This window comes from Hemitrygon akajei, chromosome 21 (assembly GCF_048418815.1).
Source record: "Hemitrygon akajei chromosome 21, sHemAka1.3, whole genome shotgun sequence".
Taxonomy (NCBI): domain Eukaryota; kingdom Metazoa; phylum Chordata; class Chondrichthyes; order Myliobatiformes; family Dasyatidae; genus Hemitrygon; species Hemitrygon akajei.
The window spans coordinates 49,030,327-49,052,457 of NC_133144.1; the positions used below are offsets into that span (position 1 = coordinate 49,030,327).

Sequence of the window (22,131 nt, forward strand, 5' to 3'; positions counted from 1 at the left end):
GAACATGGAAGAAAGGAAAGAAAGAGGGAAGCCAGAGTAAGGTAATCAGCAGGTAAGGGATAGAGGAGTGAGAAAATGACCAGAGTGGGGAATGGAAAAAGAGAGGAGGGAAAGAACAAATTACTAGAAGTTATTGAAATTGATTTTCATGCCATCATGTTGGAGGCTACCCAGATGGAATATCAGATGTTGCTCCTCCAACCTGAGTTTGGGTTCATTGTGGCAGTAGAGGATGCGATGGATAGATATCTCAATGTGAGGTGGAAGTTAAATTGAAATAGATAGCCACAGGAAGGCTCTGCCTTATTCATTGGACAGATTAAAGGTGAAGCAGTCTCCCAGTCTGCATCAGGTCTCACCAGTGTCACACCATTGTCTGTAGAGATACTTAAACCGTTAACCTGCTAAGACAGAAACCACAGTACCATAGCTAATAAGATGGCACTTGAGAAAGAACTTGGCAGTAGGAGCTTCACATGTTTAACTAAAAAAATACAAATTTTTGTTTGCTGTGCTGTGAAAGATCTTCCCCAGAATCAGCGGCATAATTTTATCTAAAACTATTTAGCTTTCTCCTGCCTTGTACTTTCATCTTGCTTTGACATCTTAAATCAAAATTTAAAAAATAATTATTGCTTTGCTGCAGTTAAAAACGGAATAAGAGACCAGTTGAAGAAGTAATGCGCCCTTTGACATTTCAAAACAATTTGCTGGCAGTGAAGATCACTTATGCTGCATCATCTTTGGTTCAGCAATTAAAATGTGGCATTTCCCACATGAATGGACAATATTTATGTAATATTTTGCCCTTTTTGTTAAAAGGCTGGGCAAGGGAGATATTAATCAGTGATGCTGGCTTTCTATAAAAATAACAAACATCTTTGATAGTCAGGTTTAAATTGCTTTCAGAAGCTTATTGCCCAGTGTTGTGGAACACTTGAATGAGTGTAAATTACAAGAACGTTGGTGCCGTGGTGTGAAATTCCAGTGTACAGGGAAGCAAAATGAATTTCACCCAGGATTTCCTCTAATAGCTATAGCATGTCGAGAGGAACTTGGTGTGATAGCTGTGTACATTTTCACTGAGACTTGGTGTCAGAATTGTCCGCTGTACTTCACATTGGAAGCAAATCATGTGTAGGCTCTGTCTGAAAGGAACTGCCATTGCAATTCTTGTAATTGGGGTAAGACTTTTGCTTCGTGTTCATGTGCAGCTGAAATAATGCAAGTGAGGAAATGCTTCACCTGGAAGACGGTCAGTGTCATCTACTGAATCTGGTGTGGCCCGTGGCCTCCTCTACTGTCCCAAGGAGTTCACTCTAGGTGGAGGAGCAACAGCTCAGATTCCATTTGGGCAGGCTCAGACCTAATGGCATGAACATCAATTTCTCCAACTAAAAAGTGTCTTCCCCCTCCCTCTTCTCCCCTTTTCCATTCCCCATTTTGGCTCCCCTCTTACCCCTTCCCTTCTCCTCACCTCCTTCTGGTGCCCCTCCTTGAACTGCTCATAACCAAGAGCAGCAAACCCTTTATAGTACTGCAGAGAGCCTTTCATTTCTGTAGTAACCTCTGTGTTGTCCAGATGTTACAACCCACTGAAATGCTATCAAATGAATGAGGGTTAGCAGGAATCAGATGGGCTGAATTGCAGTGTCATCAAAAAAAAACATGAGAAATATGGAATATAGGCATTGATGTAATGCAGGAATTGTGGAACATTGGCTGCTGCAACCTACAAGTGATATCAGAGTTCATAGAGTTGCACAGTATGGAGCCAATGTCTTTGGTCTGTTCTGACCACATTGAGGACCCAGCTGGTCCCAATTTCTGTGTTTGGTCATATTCCACTTCCTATGGGAGCTCACCACCCTCTGCCTGAAAATGTTGTCCCTCAGATCCCTCTTAAATCTTTCTTCTCTCACTATAAACCTCCACCCCTGGTTTTTGCACACCCCTATCTGGGGAAAAGACTTTTATCACTATGCCTCTCATAATTTTAAACACTGCTCTAAGATTGTCCCTCATTGTCCTACTTTTGAAAACCTCGTCATCCTCTCCCTTCAACTCAGGCCCTCTAGTCATGGCAAATTCTCATAAATTTGTAGTGCATTTTATGTGTTTCCTACAAAGTGACCAAAACTGTATACAGTACTCTGAGTGTTACTTCACCAATGACTTAGACAACAACTGGAACATAATGTCCTGTAATGACTAGATGAAACAGATTGAGTGATGTTGGTTAAGGCTTGACCTACTCAATAGATTATACTTAGCATGTGGGAGGAAAATGGAACGATGATTTAAGTCACTGAATAAAGCTGGGTTGTGTTGGAACATGAGGTTGCACTGACAGATCATAGTTCAGGCCAGCTTTTCCATGTAATACTAATACACTGTGCTGCCTCAGAAGGTTTCTTACTTGGTTCAGTATTTCTGTTAGCTTCCCTCCTCCCCCCACAGGCAACATTCTTGATGTTGAGTGATGAGGTTGTGGGAAAAAGGAGGCAAAATCTGGACTGCAGGTTTGAATATAGTGCAGAGGAAACATTTAGTCAAGGACCTATCTGTCCCTAGAAAAAGAGTAAAGGCAAAGGGAGGCAAACACACGCAAAATGCGGAAGGTCAGGCGGCATCATTGAAGGGGAATAAACAGTCAGTGTTTTGGGCTGAAACCCTTCATCAGGACAAAGGGAGGAAAAGTCTGAGGTGAAGGTTTAATGTAGTACGGAGGAGACATTTACTCAAGGACCTGTCTGCTCCACGATAGGAGATTCCCTGACACTCTTTTGAATCTGTGAGGCCATTTATTTTTTTAGCAAAGTTTGGCCACCTGACCACTGTTGCTATTCATGGGAGCTTTCTGTGCATAAAGTGACAGCAATCTCTGCATTTAAGTGGGCGTCACAGTGATGCGGCAGGTAGCACTGCAACGTTACGGACATTGTGAATTAAGTTCAGTCTGACCACTGCTGTCTGCATGGAGTTTGCACATTCTCTCTGTAACCCCAGGTGCTCCATTGGTTTTCCACATTCACAATTTAATCTTATTAGCAGGAATAATTAGCTGTTGTTAACTAGTTCGGATGTGAGTGACTTGCAGGAGGATCGGAGGAGAGGGGGACGATGGTTATGAGAGTGACTAGATTGCATGGAAATAGATGGTAAAATACTCTTGAGAGTTGGCATAGACTCAATGGGCAGAATGGCCCTCTATGTCATACAAAGTAATTCAAACATAACAGGTTACACATTGCAGCAGGATGAATCCCAGAAACAATGGCTGGGTGGTGGTGGGGGGGGGGTGGGCGGAGTGAGTGTTGATAGGAGTTTAAAAGATTGTGAGAAGCATAGATAGAGTAGGCAGCTAGTATCTTTTTTCCAGGACCAAAATGTCCAATACCAGAGGACATGTATTTAAGTTGAGAGGGGGCATTCAAGGAGATGTGTAGGGCAATGTTTTGTTACTTACACAGGGAGTGGTGGGTGCTGGAATGTACTGCAGGGGTTGGTGGTGGAAACAGATGTGATAAAGGCATTGAAGAAACTCTTAGATGGGCACATGAATGTTATAAGAATGGAGGGATATTGTTATTGAGAAGGCAGAAGAGATTAGTTTAGTTACGGGTTTAATAACTAGTTTAATTAGTTGAGCAAAACATTACAGGTTGTTCCATGTTCTAATTCTAACTTGCCCAACCTAATTTGTGACACCTGTGAGAATATAGTATGGAAATTTGTTTTATGCAGTTATTTGTACAGTACTGATCTCCCTTTGCTCCATTTCTCTTTCAGAATTAATAGAGCGACAGAGTTATGCAGTACAGACACAGGCCCTTCAGCCCATCTTGACCACACCCACCAAGCTGCCTACCTGAGCTAGTATGATTTCCCTGTGTTTGGCCCCGTTCCCTCAAAACCTTTCCTATCCACGTACCTCTACATTGCACCTGCCTCTACCTCTTCCGTATACAGTACCTATATATCTATGCAGAAAAAGGTGCTGTTTGGGTCCATTGTAAATCTTACTCCTCTCAATTCAAATCTATGTCCTCTAGTTTTAGGCTCTCCTAACTTTAAAAGAGGACTGTGACCATTCACTTTAATCTGGTTATTATATTGAAGGGATTTGCCTTGATTTCTTAAGATCTTTTTCCTCAACTATTTAAGTGGACAGTTTTCACAGTTTCACAGATTGTTGTACAATGTGCTGTTTGCTATGCAGAAAAGTAAAGTCCTACTCATCTTGCATAAAGTTACATTATTCATCTCAAAGGACTTTATGAAAGTGGCCACTGTGAAAAGCGAAATGCAACTACAAATTCTTCCTTCTAAGTAAAAGTTTCTGTTTGTTTGCAATTATATTTCAGGGGCAGACCGTACGAGTAATTACAGCATTGGATCAGGACAGGGGAAGACCTCGTGGGATTGGTTACACCATCGTTTCGGGTGAGAGAATTAGCCTTGAATTAGCCTTTCTGCCTTCGACTAGCTAAAGAAAAATGAATAAGAAACTCCATTTTCAATTTTGTACTAAAATTTGTAATCGTATGAAAAGCATGGAGTGAATAATAGATTTATTGAGTAATATAACCATTACAAATGAGAACATTTTGTAAACTTGGTTTTTTGCCAAGTGGAAGTGCCTTATCATGAAGCCTGACAGAGATGACAGGAGTTAAGAGAGAATTTCATGCTCTGCTCCCACACAGTGATACAGGCTTGCAAAATAAATTCCTTTATGTTTTTTTTTCCTGGAATATGATGCCTTTATTTACAAAAGAATGTGGAGAAAAGACATTGAAAAAGACATCATGCAAAGATGAAATAACTTTTGCACAATCGTGCAACGCTCTGTAGTATCTATAGGAAGCATTTCTGTAGGTTCCTGATAGCAGCTGCATCAGCTGTTCAGTGAAATTCATGGTGGGTGATCATTGTTAATAGATGGAGGGAAAAAAGTGCTTTACTCCAAGGGCTTTACTCACTTGGAACTGAACTCCAGTTGATGCAAGTCATTTGTTGTGAGATTGTGGTTGTGGTACCGGATTTCAGAGACCTAATCTTGTGACATTTGAATTCAATTTACTTGGAAAATGTGAAATTGGGGCACCAGAGCCCTATAGTTATGAAACAATCAAATTTCTTGTGGTTGATTAATATCCTCAGGGGAAAGGACTCTGCCGCTCTCCCTTGCCCTGTATGTATGTATCTTCAGTGACACAGAATGATACTGAGCCACTCAATGCACAGGCCATTTTGAATGGATATTAAATGGCAGTACTGCTTGTTTTGCAGGAGCAAGTGTGAAGCAGATGCCACTCTGGCAAAAATCCAGTGCTGCTAGTTCAGTCTGTACTGGAACTTCAGACTGATGTACTTCTAGCTCTCCTGAGTCTGTCAACCATTAATGTGGTGAAACAATCCATTAAGAGAAAGGTTTCAGTCTACGTGCAATTTCTCTTGGTGTTTCAATCTGCTGCAATTTGCCAACGGCAGTAATAGGTCTACAGCGGATGCAATCTCACAGGCTCTCCACTCAGCCATGGATCACCTGGACAATAGTAATTCCTATGCCAGGCTGCTGTTTATTGACTGTATTCAACATAATTACAGTACGAATCACCAAGCTCCAAAATATGGGTTTCTGTAACTCCCTCTGCAACTGGATCCTTGACTTCCTCACAGGGAGACTATAGTCCCTGTGGATCGGAAATAACATCTCCTCCTCACTGACAATCAACTATTGTTTGCCCCTGTTACGAACCCCGTAACTAGGTTACTTACCAGCAAAGATAGAGATGTCCGTTGAAGTCTGATGATACTATTTTTAACAGTATTTATTAGTAAAAATACACAAAAATAATATCAATGCAAATATACAGATAATATACGTCGTCAATACTAAATCTAAAAGTGCGGGTACAATAATAAGAAATAAGCTCTATCGTTGTCTAGGGGATAATGTATTGTCCGATGGAAATATATAGTTCGTTCAGTTCATACAGGCTGCAGCCATTGGGGACTGCTGTGTTTCAATTGTTGGAGAGAGAGAGAGAGAGAGAGAGAGAGATTTAGAAGAATAACTTGCCGGCTTTCCTTTATGATTTCGATCCGTCAGGTGTCTCGTTGTCATGGCCGTTCCATTGTGACCTCTCCTTTAGCTAAACTGTTCTTCCGTGGTGAGCCCGCCACCAAAGCAAGGGAGGACGCACACGAGCCCCCACCGGCTTTCGCTATCAAACACTGTCACGGGATTTCCAGTGTTTCTCCTGGTGCATCTAAAGGGGTTGTTCCCCAGACCCTCTTTTATCCTTACTCACGGGGTCTCAGATGTCAATCAGGTTGGGATGATGCAATCCCTCAACCAGCCCACTCTGGCTGTCCCCCCCCTGAGGGGTTTCAATGAATAGTACAGTACTCAATACACAATTCCGTCTCCAAGAGACAATGGCCATTATCAGCGGTTCAGTTTCACTGAGGTCAGGACACATTCCAAACCTTGTGTATTCTGGACGTCTCTCTCTCATTTCCTGGGTCCCAGACCCGAATTAATAGCGATCTTGCGATTCTCAAAAAGGAGGGGGGCGACTTTGTACCCTTCGGCCCCTCAGAGTTGCATCACATTCGTAACACCCCCTTCCTTCTAAGATTTTTACCACAGGTAAAAATTAATTAATACCGAGTCTTACAGGATTTCAGAATCTAACACAATACAAAAGAGTTTTTTTTTTCACTACAGAGTAATACAGTTATACATTCAATTCAGCATCTAAACAGTTAGCGATTACATTGTCACTTCCTTTAATATCTTAACATCTTGTACCTTAATAAAATTCTTGTAGCATCAGACTCCAATTTAATAACCACCTATTTTTATTTCTTTTCTTCAGCAAACAAAAACTAAAGAGTTGTGATCTTAGCTTACGTGTATATTACAAAAGTTCATGCAAATACTAATCTTTATTTTACTTTCAAACTTAACAGTCAATCTTCCATGGGGGTTGTCTTTATTAGTTACATACTTTGTTGAAATCCCTTAAAACCGGATCCTGTTATTTAAAATGGCATCCCGTCAACCCGCGCCCCTTTTCCAGTTAACTCCCACGTGGTTAACTTGTGCACCAGTGTGGAATAAGCTTTTGCATGCTCCTTTTATAGGAGTTATTTTATCAACAATGTGTTCCAAACGTAGCTCATTTGCTGAATTTCCACACAATCCTTTATTTTTAAGCAAGTCGTTAGTTTTATCTTCAGGACCCTTCATTCTATTAGTTTTCAATTTATTTAAGATCTGCAAGCGATCCCTCTTTGTCCAAACAGCATTTCAAATTCTGCCTCTTCACAGCACACTCTTGAATAACAATAGCGTGTGGGGAACCTTTACATTCCAAAGCAACCTGTAATTGATTAGCAGGCACCGTGTTACCAAGCCCTTGTCCCTGTAGCCTGGTTGCTGCTTCTGACATCAATCCAGACTTTAAATTTTCTTCATTCAATTTAGGAACTACACTTTTCCCTTCTCCTTCAATAATAAGATTCACATCACCACCTTTTATCTCCTCACTAACTCTTAACACACCTTCGAACACAAACAACTGGGAATTCTCACTTCCCACTATTACCAAGGTTAACCCTTTCTTCACTGAACCAAGTCCATCTGACCCACAAGGACTGCATTCCTTTTCAACTGAATCAAATACCTCAGACTTTTTCTGAGTTCCATTACTAGGTTCAGTACCACGTGCATCCACATCTTGGACACACTGAAACAGGACATCTGCCTCTTCCAGGCTTTCAATACCAGTACACTTTTCAAATTCTAAGTTTCCCTGATCCTCCCAGTTACTCTCTGGGCAACTCCCTTCCGGAGTAAACTCAACCCTGCGGGCTGAAACAACCTCATCTGCCAACCCAGCAGACTTCTTCAAGGTAATGGCATCCTTTTCATCCAGGACTGCCCCCATTTCATTATCGGGAACACCTTTAAAATTTTCAACTTCTTCGAACAGTTCTGTCAAACCAGACAGATCATCCATGTCCAACCCTGGACCTTCTAACAGCCTTATCTGTTTCTCATTTTTACTCTGTGCCTCTATAAATTTCCTCCTGGCTAAGGGCAGGTCTTCCTCCTCTCCCTTACTCTCTTTCACCTCCCTATTCTCCGTTTTACCACCCTCTAACCCCTCTTGGTACAGGGTCAGTAAAAACGTCTCAGCCAAATCAATACTGGCCTCTTTCTCAGCTGCCTTTCTCGACATGCTGGGAGTGGTCGCACATGCGGGATAGATCTTGGAATCTAGGGGCGGGTCCTCAACACTTACAGGCTGGCTCGTCAGCTCCATGGCCGACCAAACGTCACCACCAGCTAAATCGTTACCCAGAAGGAGGTCTACGTCAGTTCTCGGGAATTCTGATCGCACCCCTATTTCAACTGGTCCAGATACCAGCTCACAATTTATAATGATCCTATGCAAGGGCACCGCTTCTGTCCCTTTTCCTATGCCTCTCAAAGCTACCTCTCCCGTCTCAGGACCAAAATCTAGTACGGTACTGCGAATCAATGACAGCTCAGCTCCAGTGTCTCTCCAGATCCGTACTGGAACTGGTGTGTCTCCCTCTTTCACAGACACGGTTCCTTCTGAAATAAATTTCTCAGGCCCCTCTCGTATTCTGTCTACCTGGGGCTTTCTCGTCGATTTACTGATCACCACAATACATCCTGTAGGGACTGCTGCTTTCCCTCTTCCTACCTCCTTCCTCGGAGCAAGGCACTTAGATGCAATATGACCCACCTTTCCACAATTAAAACAGGTCAAGCCAGGACCTTTCCTGCCGTCTTGCCTTTCCTCCTCCTTAATTTTACCACTAGCTCCCGGCGGGATCTCTGCCTCAGCCGGCGGGCTTTCTCTACCGTTCCCACGGTCTTTCTGGTAACACTTATTTGAGGAAAACTTTGTCTTGTGGGTTAGGGCATATTCATCTGCGAACCTAGCAAATTCGGATATGGACTTATTCGGCTTCTCGTTCAAATACATCCGGATATCATCTGAAACACAACCTTTAAATTCCTCAATCAGAATTAACTCCCGGAAACGCCGAAAATCCTCTTCCACCATTTCTGCTGCACACCAGCGATCCAAGAGCACACCCTTCTCATAGGCAAACTCTGCATACGTCTGATTCCACCCTTTCTTTAAATTTCTGAACTTTTGTCTATAGGCCTCAGGTACCAATTCATAGGCCTGAATAATGGCCTCCTTTACTTTCTCATAATTCTCAGACTCCTCCTCCTCCATGGACAACACCGCATATGCCCGTTGTGCCTTCTCTTTTAGCACACTTTGTAACAACGCCACCCACTGATCTCTGGGCCACTTCTGACTCTCTGCCACCTTTTCAAAATGCAAGAAATAACTATCAACATCCGTCTCCTCGAACGGAGGTACTAACCTAAACTCCCGACTAACATTAAATCTCTCCTCTCAGTCTGGTCCTTGAGCTCTTCACTCTTGCCTTAACTTCTCCATGTCCATCTCATGTTTCCTCTGTTTCTCTGTCTCCCTCTCCTTTTCAACTCTTTCCTTCTCCTTTTCAGCTCTTTCCTTCTCTTTTTCAGCTGCTTCCAGCGGTTTTAACTTAATTTTATGCTCCCTCTGCTTTTCAGCTCTTTCCTGCTCCCTTTTCACCTCTAACTCCTTTAGCTGGAGCTCATACTCCCTTTTCCTCTGTTCCGCGTCCAGCCTCAATTTCTCCAACTCTAACTGAGCTGTCCCACTAGCTGGTACCTTTTCAGGGATATTTTCCAATACCTCAGCCGAAAACACATTCTTCACAATATAATACTGAGTTATGGCCCTCCGCACCTCCCGCTTTTTCATTGACAACCTCACCTCGGCGATATTTAGTTCTTTTGCAATATTTATCAAGTCCGACTTTGTGGCAGCCTCTAGCGCCTCCAGAGTCGGGTTTTCTATGAAATAATCTATGTCCATCTTTGCTGGTTTCCCGTCTGGCTACCCGCGCAACCAGATCCAAGTCTGGACTTAAAAGCCCGATTTACTGGCCCTCCAATTTGGTATCAAATCTCGAGACGAGGCCCCAAGTTGTTACGAACCCCGTAACTGGGTTACTTACCAGCAAAGATAGAGACATCCGTTGAAGTCTGATGATACTATTTTTAACAGTATTTATTAGTAAAAATACACAAAAATAATATCAATGCAAATATACAGATAATATACGTCGTCAATACTAAATCTAAAAGTGCGGGTATAATAATAAGAAATAAGCTCTATCGTTGTCTAGGGGATAATGTATTGTCCGATGGAAATATATAGTTCATTCAGTTCATACAGGCTGCAGCCGTTGCGGACTGCTGTGTTTCAATTGTTGGAGAGAGAGAGAGAGAGATTTAGGAGAATAACTTGCCGGCTTTCCTTTATGATTCCGATCCGTCAGGTGTCTCGTTGTCATGGCCGTTCCATTGTGACCTCTCCTTTAGCTAAACTGTTCTTCCGTGGTGAGCCCGCCACCCAGGCAAGGGAGGACGCACACGAGCCCCCACCGGCTTTCGCTATCAAACGCTATCACGGGATTTCCAGCGTTTCTCCTGGTGCGTCTAAAGGGGTTGTTCCCCAGACCCTCTTTTATCCTCACTCTCGGGGTCTCAGATGTCATTCAGGTTGGGATGATGCAATCCCTCAACCAGCCCACTCTGGCTGTCCCCCCCCTGAGGGGTTTCAATGAATAGTACAGTACTCAATACACAATTCCGTCTCCAAGAGACAATGGCCATTATCAGCGGTTCAGTTTCACTGAGGTCAGGACACATTCCAAACCTTGTGTATTCTGGACGTCTCTCTCTCATTTCCTGGGTCCCAGACCCGAATTAATAGCGATCTTGCGATTCTCAAAAAGGAGGGGGCGACTTTGTACCCTTCGGCCCCTCAGAGTTGCATCACATTCGTAACACCCCAAAAAGCAGCATATATCATTAAAGACCCCCATCACCAAGGACATGCCCTCTTCTCATTGCTGCCATCAAGGAGGAGATACAGGAGCCTGATTATCTGCACTCATCATTCCATTAAAAGCTTCTTTCCCTCTGCCATCAAATTACTGAATGGACAATGAACTGATGAGCGCTACCTCAGCATTTTATCCTCCCTTTCTGCACATTTAATGTAGAACATAGAACATAGAAAATCTATAGCACATTACAGGCCCTTTGGCCCACAATGTTGTGCTGACCATGTAAACTACTCGGGAAGCTGCCAAGAATTTCCCTACCACATAGCTCTCTATTTTTCTAAGTTCCATGTACCTATCTAAGAGTCTCTTAAAAGACCCTATTGTATCTGCCTCTACCACCTTCGCTGGCAGTGTATTCCATGCATCCACTACTCTCTGCGTGAAAACTTACCTCTGTCATCCCCTTTGTACCTAATTCCAAGCACCTTAAAACTATGCTCCCTCGTGTTAGCCATTTCAGCCCTGGAAAAAAAGCCTCTGGCTATCCACACGATCAATGCCTCACCTCATACACCTCTATCAGGTCACCTCTCATTCTCTGTCACTCCAAGGAAGGTTGCATCCACATCCTCCCTGTAATGAGGTGACCAGGTGTGTGTGTGTGTGTGTGTGTGTGTGTGTGTGTGTGTGTGTGTGTGTGTGTGTGTGTGTGTGTGTGTGTATATAGTGTGTGTATATGTGTGTGTGTGTATATATATATATAGTTTTTGTTGTGTATTGCAATGTACTGCTGCTGCAAAACAACAATTTTCACAACATATGCCAGTGATATTAAGCCTGTTTCTAATTCAATCTCCTAGTCCTAGTCATGACCCTTAATGCAACTGGGTCTATTGTTAAAACCGGAGTGACTTCTCCCAGCAAAATTCAGTCAGTAGAAGATAGCTACATAATAAATAGTGATGATGTGCAAACTTAATCACTAGTCATCCCCAGAACTGTTAAAGTAGAAGAATTTGACTCCATGATTTGACACATTAATGGGGTGGTTTGATCCCTTGTCACTTGGTCAGAATGTTGCAAGCTCAAATCTCTGCCCAGGGAAATTATTACATGAATCCATGGTCAGTGCCCCAGTGTCACCATAACTACAACATTAAACTGAAGCCCTCTCTGCAACTCCAGGCAGGTATAAAAGTCCATGAGTCATAGAAGGAGAATTAGGCCATTCAGTCCATTGAGTCTCTTCCCCTATTTGATCATGGCTGATTTATTTTCCCTCTTAAGCCCATTCTCCTGCCTTTTCCCCTTAAAGATTCAAAAGATTCAGAAACTTTATTGTCATTCTAACTGTACATCAGCTCTGCAGGGCAGAATGAGACAGCATTTCCCAGGAGCAGTGCAATCATAACATAACAAATGCAACACTAAATAATAAACATATCAATAAATAGTAAGAGAACCTTTGACATCTTGCTATTCAAGTACCTAACAACCTCTGCATGACATATACTCAGTGACTTGGTCTCCAGAGCTGCTTGTGGCAATGAATTCCATAAATTCACCACCCACTGCCTAAAGAAATTCCCGCTCATCTCTGTTCTAAGGAGACAACCTTCTATTTTAAGGATGTGCCTCCTGGTCCTAAATCCTGTAACTATGTTGTGAAAAGAAATCAGGGAGATATCCCTTGGCCTGGGCAATGTTTATCTACCAACCATAGCAAACCATGTCTGTCTGCACCACATTGTATCTGTGGGAGCTTGCTTGGTATATCGATTGCCAAATTTCTAACAATAAGACGTGACTGCACTTTTAAGAATTATCATTGGCTGTGGAGTACTTCAGGAAATCCTGAATAGGACATGAAAAATGCTGTTGAAATGCTTCCTGCTTGTCTTTTCTTCATCTTTCCAACATAGCTCAACAGACTAATTTGTCTCTTTAACCTTTTGGTGACTGGACGAAAAGCAACTGCTAACTAAATAACTGACTGTGACAGTTTTCCTCTGAAAATGCCAATCCATAAACAAAGGAAGTTTGGTCCCTTAGGAAAGTGACTGATATTAATCATTATCTGAAGAGGCAGGCACAGAATCAAAATCCTACATGTAATACGAAATACGTTACTTTATTGCTTGCTCTGGGTGTCCCAGCCCAGAGTTCTCCATTCACAATGTCTCAATTCATTCAGTTCATAAGAACTGAAAGCTTGCCTGCAAAGTGCTGAAATTTATGATATGTTTGAATCATTACAGTTGTACAGAAGCCTTCTGACTTCTTCTGGCTTCTATATTATCGTAACAGGCCTGCTTAAGTCCAAGCCAGAAATTAAATCAACTTCTAAATCAAAATCTGCTCTTATATTTTTGTGTGCTTTGTAAACTCTAGAAAGGATTATATTAAGTAATTAGATCGTTGACCTTGTTCATGGTTGTTGTTCATTTATTCGCTCAATTTTTTTTGAAAGTGTATGTACAATTCTTAAGTTTTACAACAGTGCAATAAATTATGGGCTTTAAAGGGTGTATTTCTTGAGGAATCAAAAAGGCCTGAAAATTTATCTTTATAAAAAATTAATCATTCTTAATTAAATAAGAATGTATGAAATAGGAGCAGAATAGATCATATGTCCCTTGAGTCTACTTTACCATTCAGTAAGATGATGATTGAATTCATATTCTGCCAATCCCCATAGTCTCTTGATTTCCTTAGTGTGCAAATGTCTATTGATCTTAGCCTGCAAAGGATGACTGTGATATTTTAATAAACGGAAGATTAAAGTGCTCATTGTACCTTGAGTTCATAGAATATTCTCTAAGGTGTGAATAAATACTGAAATGTTTTTACCTGGCTTGAGCTCTTTAAAAGGAACTTTGCCCATTGATGCCCTGCAGGGTTTAGGAGTGCTGAGTATGTAGAAAATTTGGAGCATGTTCTACTCCTGGAACCTTAATAAACAGGTTTATTTAAGCGACTGTGATATCTGTTTAGATCCTGGCATCGTTATCAGCATAACCTCTGTACTGCTCACATCTGCTGCTGCAAATGAGCAGATACTTGCTGTCTCCTGGGTGGTTGGAGCATGATAACAAATTGCAGAATAGGTTATTGCAAAAAGAACTATGTTTGGCACTTGTAGTACAGGGTACTGCAGCAGAGTAGTTAAATTACTGGGCTAGTATACAATGGCCTCAACCACTGACTTTGTGATGTGAGTTCACACCCCACCATTACATTTGGTTAATTAAATAAGTCTGTGATGGTATTTGCAATAAGATCAGGTTGACCTTTCTCAGCTCTACTTTTGCCCTTTTCCTAATTCCTTTCTCTTTACTTGAAGGTGGTGGTGATAGCACTTGGAGGCAGGGAATTCCAAATAATCCATAACTCTCTGACTACTCTGCACTCTCTCCACTAGGTTTTCAACTCTTTATCTGGGGATCAACTTCTCCAACTCCTTTGGAGCTTTATCTATTTCAATGTGATCACCACTTATTCTTCCAAACTGCAGTGAGTGTTAATCCATTGAGCAAGGAATCATCAAAAGCCATGTAGAACTGGTAGTAATTATAACTATTTACAGTATATTCTGTCATTATGTGAATGTTATAATTCAGGGGAAGATCTGTTTACCATCTGTGTGTTGAGTGGCTTGTCTTATCTAACTTAATGTTGCATTGGATATCGATGCAGTATGACCCTCAAACCCTAGAACAATGTAGTTAAGATGCAACACTGTTTAATATAATTTCCAGTACACAAGTGTAAAGGAGAACAAAATAATTGTTACTCCAAACCTGATGCAGCCCAAAAAAACACTAAGATAAAGAACACAATAATAAAAAAAACATGCAATAAATGTAAATACTTACAGTAGTTATATACATAGATTGACTGTATGTCCATAAAGTAATGCTAACCATTGGAGTGTCTGTACATAAGGTGAGAGAGAAAATGATAAAGTAGTGGGTGGAGGTGGCAACCAGCCTCATTGCTTGGGGAAAGTAACCGGCTTTGAGTCTTGTCAGGGAATCGATGTTAACGTAGCTTCTTCCCTAATGGGAGTGGAACAAACAGTCCTTGAGCAGGGTGGGTGGGATCCTGCAAAATGTTACTGGTCCTTTTCTGGCACCTTTCTGTATGTTTAATATTTTTATTCATCTACGTGATGTTGGATGTCAGCAGCTAAGCCAGCATTTATTGCCCATCCCTACATCCTTGATGACAGGTAGGATGGTGCTGGTGATGCGTTGGGCCGTGTTGACTACCCTTTGTAGAACCTTCCCGTTCGCTGCAGTGCAGTGATGCAGCATATTAGTACGCTCTCTTATGATCTTAAGGTCTACTGCAGATCTGTAGAAGGATGCAAGTGTCGATGTCCAGCTTTCCAGCCTTTTCAGAATATAGAGACGTTGGTGACCTTTCCTAATTGTGCAGGATGTGCTTTGGGGCAATGTGAGGTTGTGCAAGATGTGCACTCCCAGGAGTTTGAAACTGCTTGCAGTTTCTGATGCTGTGCCGCCATCGTACAGAGGGGTATGAGTGGTGTGACTTCTCCTGAAGTTGATAACCATCTCCTTTGTCTTGTTTACATTGAGAAAAAGGCTATTTTCCTGGCACCAGTCGTCAGGCTCCTCCAGCTCCTCTCTGTAGGCCATCTCATCATTATTGGTGATGAGCTGCACCACTGTCGTGTCATTGGTGAACTTGACTAATGAGGCATAGAAACATCATGACTCGGACTACCAGACTGGGTAACAGATTCTTCCCTCAGGCTGTGAGACTAATGAATACCCCACCACCACCACGGTCTCATCACTAGGATAGTGAGCTGTTTGCTGTGCATTACTGCATAAATTTTTAATTGTATTTTATTAACTTATTTATAGTATAATATTTTGGTTTGTGTGCTGTATGTGATTTTTTGTATGGATGCACCCATGGTGTGGAAGAATGTTGTTTTGTTTGGTTAATATATATATGCAGTCAGATGACAATAATCTTGAACTTACTTGCTCGAGTATTTCGCCGTGCAGTCATGTGTGAGCAGAGTGTACAGCAAAAGGCACAGTGCACGGCCCCGAGGGGTTGGGAGGGGGCACCCATGTTGAGGATGATGGGAAAGGAGGAGCAGTTGTGCATCCCGACTATCTTGGGACTGTTGGTTAGGAAGTCTATCCAACAGCCCAGAGCACAGTGGTGTATTTAGACTGAGGAGCAGGAGTTTGTTGAATGATGAACTGAAATCCAGAAGCAGCATTCTGACCTAAGTGTTCTTGTTTTCTAGGTGTGTTAGGGCCAGATGCATGACAGGTGCTATGGCCTCTATCATAGAGTGGTTCTGTCAGTAAGCAGATTGGTGAGTGCCCAATCTGGCAGGAATAGTTTTTGATATGTGCCATTACCAGCCACTCAAAGCGCTTCATGACGATTGGCATCACTGCCGCTGGGCGATAGCTGTATGGTTCTGACAGTGTAGAAAGGATGATGGTGGCTGATTTGAAGCATGTGGGGACAACAGCCTGGTTGAGTGGAGTGTTGAAAATGTTTGTGAAGGTGTCAGTGAGCTGGTGTGCACTCTCCTTGAGTACTTGGCCTGGAATGTTATATGGTCCAGCTGCCTTTCAGGGGTTGAATTTCTCCGAGTCCTTCTCATGTCTTCTGTTATAGACAGCGGCTGTTCACCTGGACGGGGTGGAGGGGGTGTAGCTTTCATGGCTTGCACTGTGTTGCATTCCTAAAAGTTGCTTAGAGTGTCAGGGAGGGAGGCGTCACTGGTGCAGTCAACACTATTTCCCCTTGCATAATCAGTAATGCCCTTGATGCACAGCCACATGCACTGCGGATCTTAATAGAAAATGTGTTTCTGAATTTCTTGTGGTTAGGAGGTCTTTGCTTCCTTGATGCCTAAGATGAGATTTCCTCTGGCTGCTCTGAAAGCTGTTCTGTCTCTAGGCTTGAAGACAGTGTACTGGTATTTTAATAGGGACACACCTCTGCATTCAGCTAGGGCAGTGAGATGACTGTTCTTGAGGTACCAACGTCATCCACACACCTGAAGATGTAGCTGGTGAAAGATGGGGCATATTCCTTGAGGTCTGTGTCTTTTCTGTTTGCAGCAGCCTCCTTGAACATCTGATGGTTATTCTGTTCAAAACAGCCCTGAAGCATAGAGATTACCTCATTAGGCCTCACAGTGATGGTTCTCTTGACCGGCTTCTCCATTTCCAGCAGAGGTCGGTATACTAGGATTAACATTATGGAGATGTGGTCAGAGAGGCCAAGATGTGGGCATGGGTTGGCTCTGTAAGTACCATGTCTGTTTCTATAAATGCAGTCCAGTGAAAGGTGTTTAGCAATCCATAATCCTGGAATGGGAGACAAAGAGACTGCAGGTGCTACAATCTGATGCAACACACAAAGCGCCAGAGAATCTCGGGGAATCAGGCAGCATCTGTGGAGGAAAGTGGAGAGTTGGTGTTTTGGACTGAGACCCTACATTCGGACTGAAAGTCAGAGGAGCACTAACCATATAAAAAGGTGGTGGGAAGGGGTGAAGCAAGATCTAGCACTTACTTGGTGGATCTATGGATCTAGGTGAGAGTGGAGATGGGGGAGGGGACAGTAGAAATAGTGCCAGAAGCTGGGGAGTGATAGGTGGAGGTGACAACAGGTTGACAATAATGGAATCTGATAGGAGATGAATGTGGAGCTTGGGATCGAGTGACGGAGATAGGGAGGGCAGATGGGAATTGTGGGGAAGGAGAACCAGTGGAAGGAGTATGTAGATGATCAACAGGTTAAAGATAGAGGGAAGAAATTGGATGATGGAGGTTAGGGCTGAGCGGAGGAAGAACTAGGTAGATCATGAGGAGAGAGAAAAGAGACAGAAGGGAGCATTTTACCCAAAGTTGGAGAATTCAATGTTCATGCCATTAGATTGAAGTCCACCCAGGCAGAATAAGAGGTTTGCATTTAGCCTCATCCTGGCTGTAGAGGAGTCTGAGGGTAGACATGTCAGTGAGAGAATGGGGAGGAAAAATAAAATAACTAGCAACTGGAGGCTCCAGGTGGCCATCTGGAAGTGATGTCAAGCTATAAGGAAAAACTTATGGTATGTAGGTCCTTTTCTGACTAAGGCGTTATCCCTCCAATGAAGGACTTTTGAGGTGCTTTCATTGTCCATCCAAAATACTGTGCCAGTCAGTGCACATGAAGCTCCCACAAAGAGCAAACTTTATTTTATGTAGTTGACTTAAGGATAAATGCAAAGTGATACAATATCAAAATACAAGTCTCAGCAAAAATTATTCTATAACACGTGCAGAACAATTAGCAGCTCATGTCCTTCCAAATACAGTATGAATTGTGTATCTCATGCTGAGATCATGAGTTTTAATTAAAAATTAATGATCGCTTACTGTGCAAATTAGACTGATATTTCAAATATTTAAAACCAATAAATTGGTATCTATTAGCAAAAGCAGTAACTACTGACAGAAAGTGGTTATTGAACCTGAAGCAGTTCTCAGTGCAATTTAATCAAATTCTTAGATATGTTTGATTGTAAATTGAGACTGGTTTCTTTAATAGTCTGCTTATTAGTGAGGTCCTGTTTGTAAGTTTGTTGTTCTGTTCGAGGAAGAATATGAATATATGCGATATACTTTTAGACAGGAGTGCAAAGGGTGAGTATATTTTGTTTAAAGATGTACTTGCTAATCAAAGCACTTCTTCATTGGAGATAAATTGTTAAATACCCATCAAAAAGCAAAGATAAAAAAACACTAATTTTAAAAGTGGAAGATTTTGGGGCTGCTCGGAAGACTGAGCAGTCACTATGGAAAAAGAAACAGGTAATGTTAGACCACACTCTGTTCTGTTCTGTTGCTTCATTATAGAAAAGATATGGAAGCTTTAGAGAGGGTAGAGAGGAGATTTACCAGGATGCTGCCTGGATTAGAGGAAAGGTTGGGCAAGCTAGTACTTTTCGCTTTGGAGTGAAGAAGGATAGGAGCTAACTTGATGCTGGTGTATAAGATGATAAAATAATTGGAACTTGAAAGCAGAGTAGAGGGTTAATGGCATGATCCTTAGCAGTGTGGAGGAACAGAGGGATCACAGGGTCTGTGTCCATAGATCCCTTAGGGTTCCCTTGCAAGTTGATAAGGAGGTTAAGAAGGCATATAGTGTGATAGCTTTCATTTGGGTAGGGGATTGAGTTCAAGAGCCATGAGATAATGTTGCAGCTCTATAAAACTCTGGGTAGACCACACTTGGAGAATTGTGTTCAGTTCTGGTCATTTCATTGTTGGAAGGATGATGAAGCTTTAGTGAAGATGCAGAGGAGATTTACCAGAATATTGAATGGATTAAAGAGCATTTCTCATGAGGACAGACTGAGGAAGCTAAGGCTTTTCTCTTTGGAGTGGAGGAGGTTGAGAGGTGATTTGATAGAAGTGTGTAAGAGGATATAAGGTATAGATAGAGTGGAGAATCATAAACCATTTTATCCATTTGCCAAATATCTGCACTCACCCTGTCTTCCTGCCACCTTAACAGGAGCCTTCACATCCAACACATCACTCAGTGCAACTTCCACCATCTTCATAGGCAGCCTCCCATCAAACACATCTTTACCTCCTCCTCCTCACCCCCCACATCTTCTCTTTCTGCAGGGATCGCTTCCTCCAGGAATCCCTTGTCCATTCTTCCCTTTGCTCTCATCTCCATCCTGGCACATAATCCTGCAAGCAAGAGAAATGCTATGCTTGTCTACATATCTTCTCCCTCATCTCCATTTAGGGCCCCAAACAGTCCTTCCCGATGAGGCACGGCTTAACCTGCAAATCTGTTGGGGTTGTCTATTGTATCCAGTGCTCCTGGTGTGAACTCCTCTACATTAGTGAGACCTGACATAAATTGGGGGACCACATTGTTGAGCACCTGCACTCCATTTGCCAAAAGTGGGATTTCCAAGTGGCCAACTATTTTAATTCCTATCCCCATTCCCATTCCAAAATGTCAGTCTTCTGTCATGATGAGACCACTCTCAGGTTGGAGAAGCAACACCTCATATTCTATTTTGGTACCCTCCAATCTGATGAAGTGAACATCAATTCCACCTGGTAATTTTTTTTCTTCTTTTTCCTTCTCCCTTTCACTTTCTATTCTCCATTCTACCCTCATACATCTTCTTGTCTACCTTTCAACTTCCTCTGGTATCCTTCACTTTCTCCCATGGTCCATTCTCCTATCAGATTCCTTCTTCTCCAGTCCTTTATCTTTTCCACCTACCCAGCTTCACCTTCACCTTCTACCTTGTGGTCCTTACTTTTATTCTGGCATCTTCACACTTCCTTTCCAGTCCTAAAGAAAGGACTTGGCCCTTCATTTTTCATAGATGCTGCCTGACCTGATGAGTTCCTTCACCATTTTGTGTGTGTTGCTATAGAATGGGCAGCCAGCAAATATTTCCCATGCCAGATATAGCGAATAGAAGAGGGCATAATTTCAAGGTGATTGGTGGGAAGTACAGGAGGTGGATGTCAGCGCTAATATTTTTAGATTGGTAGGTGTGTGGAACCTGCTGCCAGGGGTGGTGGTAGAGTCAGATACATTAGGGCCACTTAAGAGACTTATAAGCATATGGATGAAAGAAAAATGGACGGCTGTGGAGGAGGGAACAGTTAGATTGATCTTGGAGTAGGTTAAAAGCTCAGCACAACATTGTGTACCTAAGGGCCTATATTGTGCTTTACTGTTCGATATTCTAATGTTTTAGCTTGGTGACAGTGTTTTGTATTGAAAAAAACAGATTTGCATTCATATAACACCTTTGAGATTCTCAGAACCACATAATACTCAACAACTAATGAGTTGTTTTTCATATGTAGGAAAGGAAATGTGGCAAGTCTGTTTATCCACAGCAAATTTTCACAATTATCAATATGATAATAATGAGATAATTTGCTTCTATGGCATTAAGGCATAAATGTTGGCCAACATTCCAGGAAAACCTCTGTTTCTCTGTGGAAAAATTAATGGGATCTTTAGCAACCACTTGAGGAGCAAATGATCTTTGGCTTAATGTTTCACCTGAGAAGTAGCACATCTAAAAGAATTTGTTGCTGACACTGTGCAGGTGTGTTGACCTAAATTTTTGTGTACTCATTTTTTGTTGAGGGACCCAAACCTGAGGTGAATGTGTGAGGGACTGGGGCATAAATTGTGCAAATATCTTAACTTTCATTAATGAATTCCAATCTGTAGAGCTGAGGGTAAAAAAATGGATAAAGGGTGGTATGGTAGTGCAGCGGTTACCTTAACAGTGCCAGCAATGGGTGTTCAATTCCTGCTGCTGTCTGTAAGGAGTTTGTATGGTCTCTGGATGCATGGGTTTCCTCCCACATTCTAAAAGACGTACTGATTGGTTAGATGTACTAGTTTGCACCAGAAGCACGGCAACATGTACAGGTTGCCTCCAGCATATTCTCGGACTGTGTTGGCTGTTGATGCATGTGTGTTTTGATGTACATGTGACAAATAAAGCCGATCTATACTGAATAATAAACCAGTTAGTGTGCCACTGTCAAAGTGGAATGAGTATCAGGTTAAATAAAAAGGGCTGATAGCTGGCTAGAAACAATACTAAAATATAATAAGAAATATGGATGGTTTCCTGCCATTGATTCCTTGGAATGGAATTGATTAAAGTGAATGGAGTGAAAACCCTTGGGATGGTAATAACTGTTAAAAGTTTATCATCAAGAATATCTCCCTTATGCTTAGTTGATAAATCAGGTTGGTTAAATCCGTAATTCTTGTTGTTGATAGAATGAGGTTGATCAACCATTTGGCCTTTTCACAGTTATATTTTTGTAAAGTGTTGAGCAGTTAAGTAACAGTTAGTTATAATGTACAATTGTTTGATGACTGCTTGTGAGTCACTTAGGTTTAACTGGCTGCATTTCTTCTGCTAGGATTTGAAATTAAAACTGCTGTCAAAATAGCATTGGTAATTGCCCTTCTCCAACTTCAGGAGATATTTAAAGTTGAGTCTGACTTTAATTTCAGATTGAAATGGATCAAAATCACAAGCTTCAGGGATGTGATAGAGGAAATGTGAAGGTCATAGTGCCACAGCAAACTGAGAAT

At 42.0% G+C, this 22,131-nt stretch overlaps 1 protein-coding gene across 1 annotated transcript in view; it reads left to right on the forward strand.

Annotated features, from left to right (window-relative positions):
• The window catches only part of cdh23 (cadherin-related 23), a 1,051,763-nt gene that overhangs the window by 286,365 nt on the left and 743,267 nt on the right, over positions 1-22,131 (forward strand). The window contains exon 9 of the mRNA XM_073025359.1: positions 4,368-4,446. Within this exon, the coding sequence (XP_072881460.1) occupies positions 4,368-4,446 (79 nt within the window). The remainder of the gene's footprint in view (positions 1-4,367; positions 4,447-22,131) is intronic.